The sequence below is a fragment of the Dicentrarchus labrax genome, unplaced genomic scaffold (genome assembly GCF_905237075.1).
Source record: "Dicentrarchus labrax unplaced genomic scaffold, dlabrax2021, whole genome shotgun sequence".
NCBI lineage: Eukaryota > Metazoa > Chordata > Actinopteri > Moronidae > Dicentrarchus > Dicentrarchus labrax.
The window spans coordinates 15,468,170-15,488,069 of NW_026136703.1; the positions used below are offsets into that span (position 1 = coordinate 15,468,170).

At 41.6% G+C, this 19,900-nt stretch overlaps 1 protein-coding gene across 6 annotated transcripts in view; it reads right to left on the reverse strand.

Annotated features, from left to right (window-relative positions):
• The window catches only part of qkia (QKI, KH domain containing, RNA binding a), a 78,571-nt gene that overhangs the window by 21,552 nt on the left and 37,119 nt on the right, over positions 1 to 19,900 (reverse strand). For all 6 annotated transcript variants that reach the window (XM_051385757.1, XM_051385724.1, XM_051385735.1 and 3 more), the window contains exons 3-4: positions 17,662 to 17,778; positions 10,417 to 10,560 (exon numbers count right to left, since the gene is read on the reverse strand). In XM_051385757.1, coding sequence (XP_051241717.1) covers positions 10,417 to 10,560; positions 17,662 to 17,778 — 261 coding nt within the window. The remainder of the gene's footprint in view (positions 1 to 10,416; positions 10,561 to 17,661; positions 17,779 to 19,900) is intronic.

A 19,900-nucleotide genomic window follows, 5' to 3' on the forward strand; every position in this document is an offset into this window, starting at 1 on the left:
ACAACAACTAATGAGCACACTATAGGTCTGGCCCTGGAGCGATGCACATACACAAGCAATTAAATTTTTCTTTGTTTGGATGCTTTAAATTGTTATCTGATGATAATTAGCATTTATGTAGCAGGCATATAACTTTATCTGATCACGCCTGCTATATATATTGTTTTTCTAGATTTTTTAAAGCTACATATTAGGAGGCAAAGCGGCCTCTCCAGACTGAGATTGGCTGAAGAAGTCTGCCTGCCTTTCGGTCATAGGGCCAGGAAATTAAAGAGGATGAGGACAAGACTAGTGAAGGTGGCCAGGCTCAGGCAGGTTGTTCCCTGCAGGACTATGGTTTCTTTAGGGCTAGAACCACCTGTCTACCCCACAGGAGAGCCATAGAGCTAGAGACGCGGAGGGATGGGCAGATGGAGATGTGGAGGGGAGGGATGGCAGGGGAGGGAACCTTGGGCGAAGACCAGACCATGTTTGGCACACATGGAAAGAAGCTCAAAAAATTACCGTATGTAGTATAGCAATAAAAGGCTTAGACTGGAGGGAAGTGTGCATCTTGGGAATCATAAAATTTGGTCCAAACAAGTAACAGAGACTTTTTGTAGCATATCCTCTCCACACAATCTATTGAAAAAAAAAAAAACATCTTTACAGTTTTATAATGCATCAGTGACTCTGTCCTTTTTGTGGCATAGTTGAGACAGATAGCTAGTGTCTGTTCTGTGCTTTGTAACCCATGTGTTGTTAACAGGATGTGGTGGCCTTCGGGCCACTACAGATACAGTAATGGAAGAGAGTGGTGAATGGCTTGTCCCCTTAATCACCCAGAGAGAGAAAGAGAGCAGCAGAGAACAGTGGACGGCAAGAGAGAGGGCAAATACACAACATAGAAAAACAAGGAAAGAGAAAGGAGAGGCACTGAGGAGAAACAGAGGGTGGGGAAAGATGGGTAGAAAGAAAGCATGGGAAAAACAGAGAAGAAAGAAAAATAGCACAAGGGAATAAGTGTACACCTTTACTTGGTCAGATACTGTAGGTAGACAAACAAACTAAACTGAGAAACATGTGTTCACATATTTGGTGGTAGAAAAGAGAAAATAAAAAAAATGCAAACTAAATAAGTTAAATATAGAATAGTATGCCACCCACCCTGGTCTTTTAATGTGACTTACTAAAGAAGAGCAGGATGGAGGTTTCCCTTCTTGCACATTTCAGAGCTAGTAAATACAAAGAGATTCTCTTCCTCTTTCAAAAAGGTACAGAGGTATGGCCCAGGTAAAAATAGCTCCCAGATGCTTCTGCCAATAATTGTGTGTGATGTGTTTATGATGTGATTCGTTGCATGTGTGTTTATTTCCAACCCAGTCCATACTGGGATGCCAGTCAGGGTCTTGCCTGAGCCTGCCTTTCAGGTGTTTGAAGTTAATGCCAACATTCAGGCTGGAGGAATTAAACATTTTATTTTTGTTTTGGAGTATAGCTGAAGAATGGATGGTGGACCTGAAGCTTGCAAGGTATTTGTGTAATCAAGAAGTTCACGAAAAAAGCCTGTTAGCAGGGGATGTATAAATATCTGCGAGCATGGGTGAGTAAATACTCTTTCACCTGACGTGGACAGTCATGGTCACTTCTCACATACGAACCAATCAAATGACAGGCAATAAAAATCATTATTGGCGTAAGTGTTTGAAAAGCCACATCTGTTTCCTGTGGTAAAACGGTTTAAGTGGTCAATTCCAATTACCCACTTATCACCTCCAGATCATTAATCAGAGGTGATTTATACATCACACGGTTTTAGTGTTTGCTCTCCTCTGCACTCCTGGTTACAGGGTCTCAGTAGGTGTCTGTGAAGTACCTGTCTCAAATGTATTAGCAGGGCATATGAGGACCAAAAGGCTGGATAAATGAGTACAAAGAGAGTGAGGATGTGAAGACGGATAATGATGAAAGTGGAGGACCAGAGGATGGCTGGGAGTCAAAGGTCACACTGCCTCTAGGCCTGCTGCAAACTCTTTTTGAGAGTGAATGAGAGCTTAAAGATTACACACTCACACAGACAGACACACACACACACAACAGGCAAAGTAAGAAAACAGCATAGCAGCATTGAAGGAGGAGTGATGCAGTCTTGCCGTCTCAAGTAGGGGTCACCAAGTCAAGGAAGCCAATTAAAAAGATGATTAACATTCATGTGGGAGATGCAGTGTCTACGTGCAGGTGGGATGGGCTCACCATTCTCTTGCGCACACACATATATAATGAGAGCAGTGAACAGTGCAGTCCAGCCTGTTGTAACTGTGGTGTCCTGGGAGGTGGAGATCAGTAGGTTAATATGATCCAATCCAGCTCCTTCATTAGCCTGATGAAGGTAATAACAGCCTACAGGGACAGAGAGGCTGCCAGGTTGACTAAAACTATCCACCTACTGCCAGCCTGCAATGCCTCTAAGCCTACTTGAGCTGGCTGGCATAGTGAAATAATACCTACTTTTGTCATTCACACGAACAAACATAAAGGACATGGGACAAGACTGGATATAGCCATTATTACGTAGTGCAGCGTGTGTGCCTTTACTCTGCAACTCTACTGCAGGCATTGTAGCTAGTTTACAGGGATGATAGCAATACACAAGCTAGTTTCATCACACCTTAACTTTTCTTCCTTTCAGGACCCAATGACACATCATCTCCCACATACCATGAACATAAAGTTGCAGTTTCCAATTTCTATATATATATCAAATATTTCAAAATATATATAAAATATTTCAAAAATATTTAATATATATATATATATATATATCAAATATTTCAAAAATATTTTATTTATATATATATATATATATATATATATATCAAATATTTCAAAAATATTTAATATATATATATATATATATATATATATATATATATATATATATATTTTTTTTATATATATATATATATATATATCAAATATTTCAAAATTATTATATTTATATCAAATATTAAAATATTTAATATATATATCAAATATTTCAAAAATATTTACAGTATAACTGACACAATGGCTGTTGCGGACTGATGCCTTTAGATGCAGATCAAGCACAGTCAAAGGCATGCACCACTTACAATGATACGTGTGGATATGGCTGGATATTATGCATGACAGAGGGTGTGTGTGTGTGTGTGTGTGTGTGTGTGTGTGTGTGTGTGTGTGTGTGTGGGGGTAGATTAAGAGTAAATAAGAAGAGAATGGTAGTGATAGGTAGGCCTAACAGAGAATAAACATCATTAATTGGAGAAGCACACATGGATGGATGCAGCCAGATGGTGTTTTGTACTCATTTGTCAGACACTGCTGACAGAGAGAGAGGAGGAGAGAGTGAGAGCTAGGAAGAGGGAAAGAAAAACAAAAAGAGGTGTTTATTGATTGCAAAGTCCATACACTGCTGCCTAGAACAGACTTCCACTGTTTAAATCTAGCTCTGCTCGTTCTGCATCATCTTCTTTCTGTGCCTGTGCCTTTCCTGTCTGAGTGGTTCTGGTGGTGCTGCCATTGTATCACTCTGCCAAGCCGGATGCATACTGGCGAGTACAGACACAACACCCCGCAGATCGCCAAACTTGGCGTCCATTAAGGTCCATCTGTCTGGCTTTTACAAAAACACCATCTACTGTATGTGCTTCCTCAAAGGTGGTCCATAGCAGAGAGAGAGGATGAGTAGAGAAAAGAGAGAAAGAGCAATGAGGAGCGACACAAGACTCAGGGGAGCTAAAGAAAGGAATAAGAACAAAGGAACGGGCGTACAGGTTTGCCCAAAAGAGAAACTTGTCTTGGCCTAAAAGGACTACAATCAGACTGGTGAGCCAAACATGGCAGCTGATGGAGAGCGCTATCCTCTGCCAAGGCATTTATAAAAATGGAAAAAGGAAAGTAGAGCAATGAAATCATCTAATAATTGCCATAATGTGGACTAGAACTGGAACTAAAAGAAAAATAATCAAAAATAGAACTTAAAAAAAGGGGGGGGCAAGAGAACAATGGAGGGAAAAGTGAAGAGATGGAGTACAAGAGGGAGCACTAAGCTGGAGCAAGAGAGCAGGACTGGGTTCCCACCGTGCTGCAAATAGAGAGTAGTGCTCGAGGCCGCTGATCTGCTCAGGCTGCTGCTCACTTTGTTCTCGGCAATGACAGTTTCATTCAGGGAGACATGCACTTGGCTCTCCAGGGCCAAAGTGCCCCTGTGCCAACTAGCTCTTTCTTTCTCTGTGTGCTGTTCTCCTTTCAAACCTAACCTTCCTGCTTCTCAGGTGCTCTGTAAGTGTGTGTCTGCATGTATGGTAAGAGATTCAAGACTACTCTGCTACCTCACCTAATGTGCTATAGGATCCTTGCAGCCAGTGCCAGCCATCACCGCACTGAATCAAATGTAGAGCAGTGTAGATAGCACTGTCTCGAGCTACTTTTATCAGCCAATCTCACACATTTTAAATAGCAAAGTGTTACTTCAGTTCTCACTATAACGTGTACAGGACTGTCCTTATACAACCAACCTCTCATGAGATCAAAAAATTATTTTCTTTAAATCAGTCCCTGCAGATCAAATAATAATATTCCCAAAAGACCAGAATCAACAGACTTCTCACCAGAGTAACAATTCTGTATGTAGCCAACTTCAGAGCATAACAGTTTGATCTCTCACAAGGCATGAGGTGCTGTATTGGGGAGTTGTTTCCAAGGTAACGTGTTTACATTTACATTTAGGGATTTAGCCTGCTTAAGAATTTTACAGTGCAACTTGCAGTTAAATGCAGCACACTTTTATAGTTTATTTTCTCAATCAGCGAGATTATAACTGAAAATAATGCAATGGGTCGAAAAAAATTGCACCCGGACAATTTTATCACAAAAAGAGAAACTCAGAATGGTTTAAGGAATCTCTAAACTGAAAGCATATGAAGTATGAAGATGTGTATTAAACCTATGACAGAATATGATTCTGACGTCTATGTTTGACTTGAGTGTAGAAAGTTCAGCATAATAAAAATATAAGGGATCCTTAATTTATCCCAAAAAGAAAACACTGCTAACACTCCTAATATCTAATAGGAAAAAGTGTATTTGGGGGAAAGCACCAAGGGTTACCTAAGGACAAGGCCTTTGTCTGGTCTCAGATGGCCCTGTCCAATTGTCTGGCTGTCTGTCAATTTACCCATAAGCCCTTCAACTAGTGCTGTGACCTGAGGGGACCAATGACAGTTTATTATATCCATAACAATGTGGAGTGCACACACCTGTAAATGACACACACAAATGAGCACATGTGTGCATAAACAGACACACAAAAACAGTCAATCAGAGCTACATGTGCATAAGGACACAAGCATAGTGTCAAATATCTATGGTCACATCTGATAATGTCTTCCTACAGAAAGGTGATAAATAAGCGATCATACTTAGTGATCATGGCACTTCTTTTCACCTTCACAAAAAAGAAAAAAGGTAGCCAGCTTGTCAGGTTCTTATCAGACTGTAGAGACGCAAAAGATACCCACATTTTTTTCTTCTTCTTTCTTACCCCATTAATTTCTCCATCGAACATGATTGTTGATGATTAAAAAGTAAATCTATAGACCCTATACACTTGTGGTGAATGTTCTACATGTGGCCACATCCCAATCATTGACCAATTGTCAAAAGTAAAAAGAGTGTGTTAAACGTGTTGCACAAAGGTCCTCCCATGTAGAGGAGCACAGCAGTGGTGTGCGTACCTGCCTCAAGTGATTCTGTGTTGATTAACCCAATTAATAGTGTTTTCTGTCCGTGCCTCTGCTGTATCCCGTGTTACATGTTTGGCCTTTTAATGAGGACTGCATTAAAACTGCTCTAAAGGCAAAGGCCAGCTTGATACAAAGGAGTATGGTTATGTGTGTGTTGCCAGGCCAATTCCTATTACACAACAGCAGAAATTCTGTGTTCCCAATCCAAGCTTTGTTTGACATGGGGAGTAATAGTCAGCAGAAGATCATTAATGACATATGGGGTAATTTAGAAGGATTTGAACTAAGGCGAGTGTCTGTTTAGCTGGGAGCTGATTTATTTGTAATGGCAACATCAGTCTACAGTATATAATGATGGCATATACACAAGTCAGATTTTCAGTCTCTCTCACAACTAGCCAGGCTCAGCTGAAAATCACAAGATAATATCTGCCTACAGGTCAATCATTATTGCTCTCCAGCTCTTTTAGGGGCAGAAAGGTGAAGTGGAATGGGCCTGTCAGGGTTTATGCATACAGCTCGGCAAGTATCTGAGTCGAGGTTACCTAAAGTGCACTGGGGCTCTGCTGCCGGCTCCGTTTGAGGGCCTTAACCAAGGACTCAAGGGATGAGCGGAGAATTTCAGTCGGTGTGTATGTGTGTGTACGTGCATGCATGTTGAAGTATTTTTCTGGGCATGTGTATCCATGTGTGTGTGTCTGTGTGTGTGTCTGTGTGTGTGTGTGTGTGTATATACTAGAGCAGGATCAGTGGAGTAAATCCACACTTGAAAGAGTAGCTCAATCAAGTTCTCCCACCCATTTCTCTCCCTCCCTCCCTCTGTCTCATCTCGCCGATGTTCCCCTGCTCCCAGTTCATGGAGAGTTGAAGAGTTCATAGAACTAGGGAGCAAAAGAGCAATGCTGAGGGCAAAGTGGAACAAGTGTAAACCTTAAACACATCCCACCAGGACCCTTTTCCAACTGTCAATCAATCAGTAAGGAGCAACCAGGGCGTTACACAATATTCAATATTTGCTCGGCTGTCGGTTTCAGACATGGACAAAAAAACGTTCATGTCTTAATAGCGTTTACATCAGAAGGTAAAATTTTATGAAAAATGAATGAAAGTGTAATAAGTGCATATTGTTATTTACATTAATGCAAAACAATATTTAATCTATAATTCTCTCGCCATAATAATAAACACTATTAGTTGTTACATTACTGTGAGTTTAGCTTTGCTGGTTAAGTATAGGTTTTTCCATGGTAGACATCATGGCTCCTAATTCCAAGCATGTCAATTATAAGATTACTTAAAAACAAAACTATCATTATAAGGCCTTCAAGTTCAATTTACCACCAAGTTTGCAGACAAAACAACATTTTGGTTATCACTTAATTCTCCCTCTTTGTTCACTCACTGCAGCTAGGTCCTCCCCCATGACAAGTAAAGCCTGTTCCTTGAAAGGGAATAAAAAGCATGACCTCATTTTGTTTCCTGTGCGATTTAATAAAGGCAATTTTACGCTGCCAAATGTGGAAAAGATGCCCTTCATTAGAACAATGCATGCCCTGCGTGTCCATACTTTAATCCAATCTAGTTTAGCATGATAAAGGGCATCACTGCCAGCCAATCCTATTGCCCACCCACTCATAACGTGTGCATGTACATGCATGCAATGACATGAAGAAATTATAGTGGCCCAAGGACTACTGGACACTTTTACCTGCCATACCGAAACGACATCTCTTCCAATGACATTTAAATTTGTCATAGCCTAGGCCAGTGTCAGGCCATTGAGGTAAAGTGCATTAAGAGTCCGTCCCCTAATGTAACAGCAACCTACACTTGGTTCATTTCTTTGGTCAATACAAATTAATCAGATATTGATACAAGATAGATGTGTTCAAATGAAATATTAATTGAAAATATGCTTCAGAGAAGTAAGCTTTAATATTTGGAATATATCTTTAACAGAGGAGACAAATGTGCCATTGGTATTTTGAAATTACAAAACAAGGTTATGACAAATTTCATTGGAAGAGATGTCATGGAATTTTTATGCCTTGAGAATCAAAGCATTTATAGGTGGAAAAAAAAGGAAAACAAAACACACAATGTCTATCTATTTGAAGGATCTTTTCATTACATTTAAATGAACAAAAGATGCCCTGCTTGAAGGAAAAATGGCCTCCGGTGGACTGCAATGGGTCATTAATTAGATCTATAAAGCTCTTATTTGAATTAAGGGTAGAGTGAAACTTTTTATGAGAAAGATTTCATTAGTGTCTCAAAAGAGCTTGAAGCTGCTTTTCTTCCATTTGAGAAATAAAAAGAGGAGAGCCTCTCCTTAACCCGACAAATGGTTCGGGTACTGAATTAACAGACCATCTTTAATGCACTTGTCAGGCTGCAAAATCCATAAAGATTTCTAGAAAAGTGAGTTTCTGTGGCACTCCATTCAGATGAACGCTGATGACGGGTTCTGCATTACTCTTTACAACTTTGCCACTTGTAGAAATGTATCAACATCCTGCGTGTACATACAGGCTGTGGAGATCTGAAAGTGAAACTGCCTAAAGAAGTGACAGGGAGGCTGAATAGAGACAAGCAATCCTTAGACAAGAGCACATGAATTGAAGTGCTTTCCACATTGTCAGGCTGGGCTGAGGCACGGCAGAGACAGACAGGGAGAACGATCATACTAGACAGGAGACCATAGCATGATGGCACCTTTTGTCAGCTTTTAAATCCAATAATAATAATAATAATAATAATAATAATAATAATAATAATAATAATGTCTGTGTGATCAGATACAGTTTACTCTATTCAGACATGAGGGTTCAGATTAAAGAAGTATTCCACACAACTAAATTATATGACTGTATTGTGATGAAACACATTAATGCTGGTGTTCATACTGATATTCTCATCTTATGAAAACTGCCATTTCGTAGGTTGACAATGGGTCAACACGCAATCTGCAGTTTTAAATCACCTGGAACCGTGCAAGGCCAATGCCGACATAGAGGTGACTGCTTGGGACTTATTTACATCATGACATTGATTGCATCATTGCAGGACTCTCTACTTAGTATTTTTTTTTATTTTGGCACAATGGTTCATCATTTCCCTTGATGATACTTCACTCACCACTCACACACTCACTCACTCACACACACACACCAGAGTGTTAGCCTCTCTGAGCCATTAGCTTAGCTACAACACAACCACTAGTCTAGCTCTTACCACACAGAAATGTTTAAAAACAGCTGTGAATATGCTTTTAATAACTAATCCTAGCAGACTGTGCTGTCCTGTGCAGGTCTCTGATGCATTTTTTACAAATGTGCTGAGAAGGAGGGTGCTAGCAGAATTGGGGGGTGAACTCTTAGCCCTGGTTTACACTGTCAACCTGAGCAGTGCGTGACACAGCACTGTACAGCTGTGCCTGGTATACACTATACACAGCAAGTAAGCTGCGTGGCTGCTGTGGAGCTGCTGCTGCCAGCCCTATCTTTCTATAATGAATTTGCCTTTGATAAATACCATACCATAAAAGTCTTGTTAACATGTATGAATGGATTCTGTCCACGGAAACGCCAGAGAGCTTTTATTTTGAAACAGAACCATGAGATTTTTTTTTTTCATGTCTGTGACATATTCTACAGATACAGACATTGAAACGGTAGTGAAAGGTGTATGTATTGCTCTTATATTGTCGATGAACAGACCCTTTTCAGTGCACACACGTTGCCCAGGTAGGCCGCAAGACGATGTGCATATATATATGTGTTATCATTCCACAATGTCAGTTTTCAGTCTTCCTGCCCTCTTCTACTCTTTGTGTATTTGTTTATAATTAGAGGGGGTCATTATCCTTGGGGTGTGACATGCTCAGTGGTTGCAGAAAGTTTCATAATGCTGCTACTGAAAAAAAATATATAAGCTGATAAATTGTAACGTAGCTATAACTAGGGCAAATATCGCTCTGGCGCGTTTGTTCCTCTTAAAGTGAAATAATGTAAATGAAGCACAAGTCTAAACATAATTCTGCTTTTACGGGACAAAGTGCATGAAGAAAACCAGCTTAACAGCATTATAATTCAAATTAATCTCTTCTTTAGCCTTGCATTGGCTGGCCCTATTTCCGCAGACCACCAAGCCCTGTGCACTGCCACCCGATGGCAAACCTGTGCCATCAGCTGCCCTGTCCACCTGGTCACCACTGATAAATACACATCTCATGCCAAAGATCTACCAGCAGCCATCACCAGTGGCACAGTGTATGAGGAAGTTAGGGCAGAAGGGAAGCGGAGATGAAATGTGGCAGTCACAGGAGGTGTGTGCAGCTAGCTATGTTTTTCCACTCCACTGGGGGTACAGCCAACCTGTTCTCCTGGTCTATATATGGCAGTAAACAGGATGCTAACAGTAGGATAGAGGTGGTGTGCCATATGTACCCCCATTATCCTGTTGTTTGGACCAAGATTGTTGAGCATAGAAAGGCCTTTCTCAGCACTACTAAATCAGCGATAAACATGACCAACTTCCCTGGAAACTCAAACGACATTACTTGTGGGTAGCACTAAATAGCTTATTAGGCCATAGGCAGCTACCACTGTGTGCATGATGTGTGTATAAGAGCTTGTGTGTGGCATGTACTCACGGCAGGTACGAGGAGCTTCTTGACCTCCTCCACTGCTCTCCTCATCTTGAGCTCAGCTCTGGCCTGTGAATCTTCCACTGTGATCAGGACATGAAGGTCTTCGTTTAGGTGTTCCCAGTTTGGCTTTCCTCTGTTCTGCTCCTCCTGGACAGAGATAGAGGGAGAGCGAAAGAGACGGTGAGTGAATGTGACAGTGTGGGTGTGTTGGAGCACTAGTGCAGTAACACGGCATATCAGAGGAAGCGGAGGCGAGAGGCAGGCATACACAGAGGACGACGGGGCCCTGTGAAGAGAAGCAGGATGACAGGAGCGGCCCTTTAGTCAGCTATTTAGCTTTAACTTTGAAAGGACACCCTTCTTTAATAGATCCCTCATTTCACAGAGACAAAGACGACAGCTAGCCCTGCAGCAATTAATATCAGTGAAAGATGGATGGGTGGAGGGATCAGAGAAAGATGGATGGGGATTTTCTAAGCCACACCACCTTAACTAGTAGAAATGCAATTATGATACATGGATATAGTTCAAAGCGCCGCAGGATTGTGTGTGAAGGTGTACAAGCGTGTGCCTCTGTCTTTGACTTGTGTTTGAGTGGACAATGCTGTCCAGGTAACAATAGCTCTCTCAGGGAGTCGTTTTCCCTCCTGAAAAGGCAGCGCCAAAGCACTCAGAGGGCGCCAAATTGTAGCACTAGCAGTACCTGAAAGGCAAAATGGGCTGTATTCAAAACCAACATCACTGCTCGATAGCCTTTCAACACTTTTAAATAGGAAGCCGTTTCATGATTTGAATTGGGAAAGCTGAGGTTGGGAAATGGTGCACAACGTTTTTTCAGGTGCCTCCGTGAAAAGCCCTGTCACACCTGAATCTTTTGTGAAAAGGTAAAATGGGAAATGTAGAGACAAATATGGAGTAGCCCTCACATTTCCAGTTAAAAAACAAAAAAAAATAAAATAAAAAGCGCTTCTCCATTTAGCATAACTACTTTCCTCCCTCTTCTGGTTGCCCTGCTGACAGTAAATGCAGCGAGCAGACACTGAGAGCGCTCTAAAAAGCTTTTGAGGTTGTATCGCATGTCACTGTACAACCATGAAAGCCAGCGGTTTGAAAGACGACTACTTCTCCCTGAGGTGAGGAGTTGAGGTCTAGGTTGTCTGAAAAAAACTTAACCTCAGATTCTCTGATGTGTGACACCACATTAAAACATCAAAAATGGATTATAATGTTACAATGGCAATATTTGATTTTATGAAGACAACAGGAACGTCAAAGGGAATGTAACTCAAAAATATTTCAAAATTTCTTTCCCAAAAAGGAGGTCAGAGTCTCAAGTACTTGACAGCCTCACCGCTTGTACAGGTTTGTACAGACTGCTGATTAACACTGTGTGGATTAACCCCCACCCATACAAACCACCTCAACTTCAGATCCCTGCTCATTTGTGAGTAGTGCGCAACTGTGAGGGTGTCTAATTACAAACAATGCATTGCAGTGGTCTGCAGGGGGTCCACCTGACATGATTTCAATACACTCAATGAGAGGGAGAAGAAGCTTACACACACACACACACACACACACACACACACACACACACACACACACACACACACACACACACACACACACACACACACACACACACACACACACACACACACACACACACACACACACACACAGCTTAGAGCTTCAGCTGAGTGCCACCCACCTTCTTTCTACTCCAGAGACCTGTTGCCATGGCACTGCTCTTTACAACACACGCACACACGCACACACACAAAGTTCAATATTCTACTCTCGTTTTCTCCTTTTCCACACAGGGGGGAGGGCCTAGTTTCAGCAGTCAGGCCATTATTTCACCATAGCTGTTTGCTTATGGCCTATTAGGGGACATGGGGACTAGAAGGTGACTCAGCATTTTCTAGAGGGGACACGGACAGACATGCCACAAGGGCTGCCTCTGTATGCAGGGCACTGTATAAAAGCACATGGTAAATGCATAAATGCACATTTATTGACAGATTGTTGCTTTAAGTGGGAACCAAAAAGATAAGTCGATCACATGTCTATGTGTGTGTGTGGGATTTTGATTTGGTTAGGATTGTGGCCAACAGAACTGGGAACAGAGACGTGCACAGACAGCCAGACACACAGACACACGCACGCAGCTCACACCAGCATGGTTGCCTGTGAACAAGGTCACTGTGTGCCCTCTGAGAGAAAGTGACAGCATGACAAACACGAGAAAGGGAGGGTGGAGGGGCGCAAAGTGGGAGGGTGAGAAAAGAGAGGGGAGGTGAGATGAGTGCTAAAGGGAATACTGGGAAGGCCTTTGCATAGAATGTCCACACTGGCCGACATCAAATGGCATGGCAATAACCACATACCAGAGGGTAATCAGTTTTGGGGAAATATGCAGCATGAATTGATTGAGCACAGACACTGCATCTAGAAACAATATCTAAGAATAGGATCAGAGTGGAAAGACTTGCTAGTCAGTTATGTTGCCTGACTTCCATCGTCTGTACAGCACCTGTTTGCTTGCTGGCTTTCACACCTCTCAATAGAGAGTTGTGTTCCATGTTGAGAACTGAGCCCAATAAACTTTAAGGCCTCAATTCTCAACATGGATGACACCACATGCAAAAAAGGTCACAAAAATAGAAGCCTTTCTTCAGACTCTCTGTTCCCTTTTTTAGGTTGTACTAAAAACAAGAGTGGCAGTTCAATCTGGTTGTTCACATATCACTTTATTGATCCTATTTATACCGTCATTTCGTCTGCCCCCTTCCACAGGGAAGTTATACTACAGGGCCAGGTACCCCCTTGAAGCTGGAAGCGATTTATTGCATTGCTCAAGGACACATAATAGGGTGCACATTTGCACACACAAAGCTTTCAATCCTTGCTGTTGTGGCTGAAGGTCAGTCCTACTTAATATACCACATCGCTGCCTCAACAGGATTTTGGGCTATGTGGCATGACGCTTTTGTCCTGGCAATGTTGCACTCTAACACTCATAAATTAAAAAACTATTTGCACTGTTTCAACTCTGCCTCTGCCGCTCTGAACAGTCCCTTCTCCTTTGATCCTAAAGGACGCTCCAAACTGGGGTCAATGCAACTGAGGCTAAATGCCAGCAGACCAAACAGGTGCAGTAGGGAGCTACAGGGGCATGGAAGGACAAGTGAGGGCAAGTAGGGCTGATGAGGAGAAAGAAACCATATTACAGCACACCGTAACAGAAAAAATATATTAAAAAAATTATAGCTCCAGTAAATAATGTTGCATGGGCCTCAACACCTCGTGCTATTTGCCATCCATGTCTCCTGAACCATCGTCTCTCTCCAAGCCATTTGCAGCTAATAATTCCCAAGGCACCAAAAGTAACACCTGTACATTGTTCTGTTTTTCTCATGAACATAGTAGCTCCCCGTAAACTCAAACTTTTCAGTTGTGCTGGGTCAAGTAATCAGAAACCAGAAGATGAGGGAAAAAAAACACAAGTCAGCTTAAACTTTAAACAAAACAAATGGGCTTGCTGCAGGGCCAACTGGCAAATCGAGTCCAACACACTGACTGCCAATGTCACACATTGGTTATTAAGCACTAAAATGTGGGAGCTGTGCTGTGGCACTATCTATTGGCTGGCGAAAATAAAAGGTCCAAGCGTGGGGTCTATTCTGTTCTTCTAGTGACCATGCTGATACCACAGTCTTAGCTATAAGGTGAAAGAAATTAATTTGCCATAGAGCTTTTCTCAAAGTGGAAGTCTGAAAGGACAAACTACAACAGCTGTCTATGGTGCTAACTGTAATCTCACACTGCGTGATAGCCAAAATAGAATTAGGGAATTGTTTTTTCAAAAGGGAGGGAAATCCCTATTCTACTTGCGCAATGGTCGATATAAGGCACCTGTAATTTAATTGCTGTTGTTCCTGCTGTTGTTTTGCATTAAGCATGACTGTAAGAGTGAAAACCAGGGGGACTCCAGCTGCCACACTAGATGAGTGAAGTTTGATTGGAATAAGGCTCCAGGAGCCTTTTTTCTTACAACTGATTAGACAATAATCACCAAAAAGGACATAGCATACAAGCTTCAGCCTTTAGGGGAGTGTTAAAAGAACAGCCTTCCAAATAGACTGGAAGAGGGCTGAATGTAGTGGTGTCATAAACACCTTAAACGAAGTCCTCTCTATGGAATTAGTGTGTGATCCATCCTGGCCTCTCAACAAACATGTCAAAAAAAGGATGTCTGATAGTCTCAAAGTGCAAGTACATTCCTGTATTTTCTCTGGATACTCAGTCACCGTCACCTTAAATTTGGTCTTGTTTGATCAGAGTATTAAGTGCAGTCTTGGGGCAGGTTATTATCCTGTTTTCCTTACTTCAGTCTCCCATTATTTGAGCTAAAAAGTCCCACCCACTTACATACACAGGTGGGTTTGGTTATTTCATCATTTTTCATTCTATAAATATTTCTGCAGGTCTTTCTAATTTTTTTAAAGCTATATAGGTATTTACAATTGGCAACATTTAGAAAAATCCTCAGACTAAAAATTATTTATACCACAGTGACTGAGACTTGTGTTAAGGTAACAATTACTGTTTATCTTTGTGCTCAAAATTACCTACAGTAGTAGATACTCATTTATCTTTTTTTAAAATATAGAATAAAAGAGAAAATATATTGTCTGGCCGTGGCTAACGAAGCAAAGGGTATCTCAAAAAAGGATTGGGGATATCAGTATTCAGTGACAGCAGGCTTGAACAGTTCTTATGGGAAGAATTAAATGACAGCAGTCAAAATAATTTGCACACAAAATGTTATAGGAAACAATCAAAGAAAATCTGTAATGCAGGGTTATTATAGGCTAGGTGTCAAATACAAGCTGTATTATGTACTAAAAAAAAATATATAGCAAAATAAAATTACAAAGCATATGAAAGGGATTGGAAGTGAAAAAAGTCATCAAGACATTCCTAATTATAAGCATTATATTTGAAAAGTATGACATTTTCGCCCGCTTCTTTCCTCCTTATTTTCTACTTGATCTGCTTTTCTTCTCTCACCATTGTTCTTCATTTTACTCTGCTTCTTTCTCTCTCTCTTTCAGTCTCTGCTTGACTCTCTCCCATCGCATAGCTCCAGTGAGCCGACTCCCCGCCAGGCAGTGCGGCCCAGGAGGGAGCAACCAGCTGAATTATTGAGAGCATAAAAACGCTGCCGCTAATGGATCCTGAATAAACACACTGGCTAAGCTGCTCCCGCGGCTTCCTCTGCTGCCACAGGGCATCAAGCTGAAAATACTGAGGTTGAGGATGCAGCGACCGGAGCCTACGGCTGAGGCTTTGTCTGGGACTGAGCCACAGTTATGACACACTTGGGCCATCCAAAAGATTTTGGGGTACAGGGAGCAAACCTACTAGTGATTCTTGTGATTTATTGACAGTGGAAGCAGTGAGGGATGTAAAAACCAATGAAAAAATGTTTCCTCATTATCTTTTCCCCATCTTAACCAAACATTACAGTTAATATATAAACTTGAACAGCGTATTCCACTATAATTTAACTGGAGTAGCATATGAAACATTTTAAATATTGGGTTATTCCCTGACGTCATCCCATATCAAAACACTAAGTAAATAAATTATATTTTTGTATAAATGTTTAACTGTATTGGGCCTTTGTTAGGGTAGTAATTGCACAGGGCCTTTGACAGGTCCCTCCAAACAAACTGGCACACATCATTAAGTTTTAAGATGGTAAGAGATTATGAAGGTAATCATAGATTCATGTAATGAGCTAAGACAAACTTCTAGTGTGAGTGTGACTGTGTGTGTGTGTGGGTTTGTACATGCTTGAGTGTGTTCACTCTCATTTAACTGCTTCTGGATCTAATTCCAAAGAAAGAACCATAGCACAGTGTCTTCATCTTGTTCTGTGATAATGAACGCACTCCAAGGGAAATGAGAAGAAGAGAGAAATTAAAATACGAATGGAGAGGCCATAAAAAAGGAGGGAAAAAAATGTTGGCCCTGCAGCAAACTGGAGCTTCTAAGATTATGACTCAGCTGAAAATCTGCGTACATATGTGTGTATGAACCCTTTTTCTGATACGATGCACTGTGCGCGTGTGCGTGTGTAGAAAAGGTGTTTCCCATACGAAGATGAAATGCACTTCTGCCTGATGTAAATGCAATGGAATATAGCACCACTGCCTGGCAAATCAGAGCAACTGGAAGGTACAAACAAAGGGAGAAGGGGAGAGATTTAAAAAATGCAAAAATGCAACTCCAAAAAAGGTGTCACTCAGTGAAGAAGAAAGAAAAAAAACCAAATAAAAACAACAGAAAAAAACAGCCGAAAGCAGCCATTATAGCACCACTGAAGCCCATGGGTAAAACATGCACAGATGCTTGAAATACCATTTTCAAAACTGTCAATTTGTCCTCACAGTAACTTCAAAGTACGTCACCAAATCTGATCTGACACACTTTGGAACCCCTAGAGGATGAGTGTAAGTTGCTGTTTCTGTAGAATGTGCCATAACTTAACTTTGTAGACATACAACTGCGAGGTTGACCTGATACTTGTTCAATACATGACAACATGAAACACAGTCTGACTTTCATCAACATTATTTTTCAACTGTCAGTCTGGATTTTTAAATGCCATGTGACAGGGCTGTTTACGGCCAAAACACATTGCGCAAAATTTTGTGGAGATGCACAATTTGCAGGTTAAATAGCACAAAAAGGTTTTTACATAAGTTCTCCCCTTGGGTCTCAGGAAATATAGACACACAACATTAGCCTTTTATGTCTTCAACCTCAGCTCAGTAGGGCCAGAAATAGAGGCTGCCCCTGGCCTTAGATGTCTGCTTTACTACCGAGTTCTGTACTTTCCACTGCACAGCGTTTTGCAAACAACCCTATCAGATGTCAGAATGCAGCCACCAGGCATCAACAGAGCTTGTGTCTGCCTCATGTTTCTACAGGACTAGTGGGATGTTTTTGTGTGACAACAGTCCCAGCTAGGCTCACGTTATTGTGTAATATCTCAAGACAGAGAATAAATCCTTGTGGAGAAAGAAAAGAAGTGAGCTTTAGTGTGTTCTGTTAAAATAAATGTAAGGCTTTTTTTATTTATGTGAGTGGACTTTTATCTAATGAGTAATACAGTTACAAAGAGATAAAAAGACATTAAACACACTGGGTACACTGCAATGCGGATGAGCTTACCTTCTTCTTGTCTCTCATGGAGCTCTTGCCTCGCACCATGATTTTACATCCAGTCTCTGCTTCCAACTGTTTGGCTGTGAGTCCCCGAGGGCCAAGAATTCTCCCCACGAAGTTATACTGCAGAAGAGAGAGAAACAAACCGGTGAATATTGGGTGTGAAAGATTACTAAAAATTTAAATTTCCTTTACATCAATAACAAGAGCTGAATTTAAATGGTCGAAGTTCATCTTGAATTTGCTGAAGACAAACAATAGGCAGAATTATGTACATGCACATACACACAGACAGACAAACATACATACGTATTGATTTCACTTTCCATGAGCTTCAAAAGAGAATGACATCAGCTTTCCTGGATATCATGCCTCTGCTGCCACGACTACACATACCACACCAAATCTACTACATGTCACTTTCTGCCTTTCTAGGACAAAGAGAAGGTGGCTGCCCCTCAGTCACGGTCTCTCCTGCAACATTGCTAAATCATTACATTGTTGGTTTTTTTCCCCTTTCCTCTCACAATGGTGGCAGCACTGCTAGAGAGAAGTAGTGAGTAAAAAATATTACCAAGAAGAAGGGTGTTCAAAAGTTACACAGGCTTCCTAAAAAATTTATTTGAGATTGTTTTTAATTTTATTTCCAACAACAAATAGAAAACAGAAAATTAACTATTTGACTGGGTGAGAATGGTGGGTAGGAAAGAAGGGGGATATGGAATAGAGAGGATGTTGAGGGGGAGGTGAGTTGTGAGGTGAGGTAGTGTACTTGACACAATTTTCTTATCAATGTCCCTTTTTACTGGTGTGTGGCTTTGGAGCTTTGTACCAAAAGGAAACGCATTTAACAACGTAATCCTCTCCACTTGAAACTGGCTTCCAACGGGATAAAGGGAAAATGTGTTGAAATAATCCAACACAATTTTCAGCCAAAATAAAAACAGAAGGAAAGGAGGAGAGATGGGGGAAACGGAGAGTACAGTGACGCATAAAAGAGGTAAACAAATCACCTGTGTTCAAACAGTGCGCACAGTGGCTGGTGGAGAGCGTGATGGGTAAAAGATCTCTGACACTATTTAAATGGGATGAAAAAATTCCAAACCTGAAATATTCAAATGCTTACTGGCATAGTGGAGAGCTTTCCTTGACAATGAGAAGCACGACTGTTCCGTCTCTGGAACTGTTACAATGAGCCGTGACACTGCTGCATTAAATTCTTAAACGCAGTCACATCTGCTTACGCACTGCACCGCACCAATGCCTCTGCAAAATCCAAAAGGCCATCAGAGAAGTCGCATTTAATTACAGAGGGATTACAAATGTAACGCAGTGTTGGTGTATTTCCCATAAACTACGTAAACAAATACTGGTGAGGACAGTCAAAAACCCCCAGGATGTTTTTCTTTGTCCCCCCGTCACTGGGATTGCCAGCAACCGTAGCCTGTCAGTCTCTGACAGGAAAGACACACCCTGAGATGCCGAAGTCCCTGCGGATGATCATGCATACAGCTACACAGGCTTTATGAGTTTTTCCTCTGTTTCAAGGCAACTGTCTGTTTGGTTAACTCAAATCAAGGAAACTGGCGGAGGGGCTATTTGCAAGAGTGTGAGCGCCTACTGAAGGATACAGAGGCACCTGTCCTCGGAGGTCAGCCACCAACGATGCACGGTGGCCTGCTTCTGACACGTAGTAAAAGGCACACACAAGACACACACACAGAGACACACACACAGAGACACCACACACACACACACACACAGAGACACACACACACAGAGACACACACACACACACAGAGAACACACACACACACACACAGAGACACACCACACACAGACACACACACACACACACAGAGACACACACACACACACACACACACCACACAGACACACACACACACACCACACACACACAACACAAACCACACACCACCCCACACACACAACCACACACACACACACACACACACACACACACACACACACGCACACACACACACACACACACACACACACACACACACACACACCCTCAAGGAGCGCAGGAGAAAGCTGTCTGTCTGCATCACAGTACCCGCTGCAGACGAGGGTGAACCTCCAGCTCTTGGCTTTATGGAGGTACTGTGGTACTCCTACACAATATACATCAACAGACATGGCCTCTAACCTATTAAAGAGAAGCTACAGTGACGATGTCCTGGGTGTTGTTGCACACCCTACCCTGGAAGCAACTGCAGTA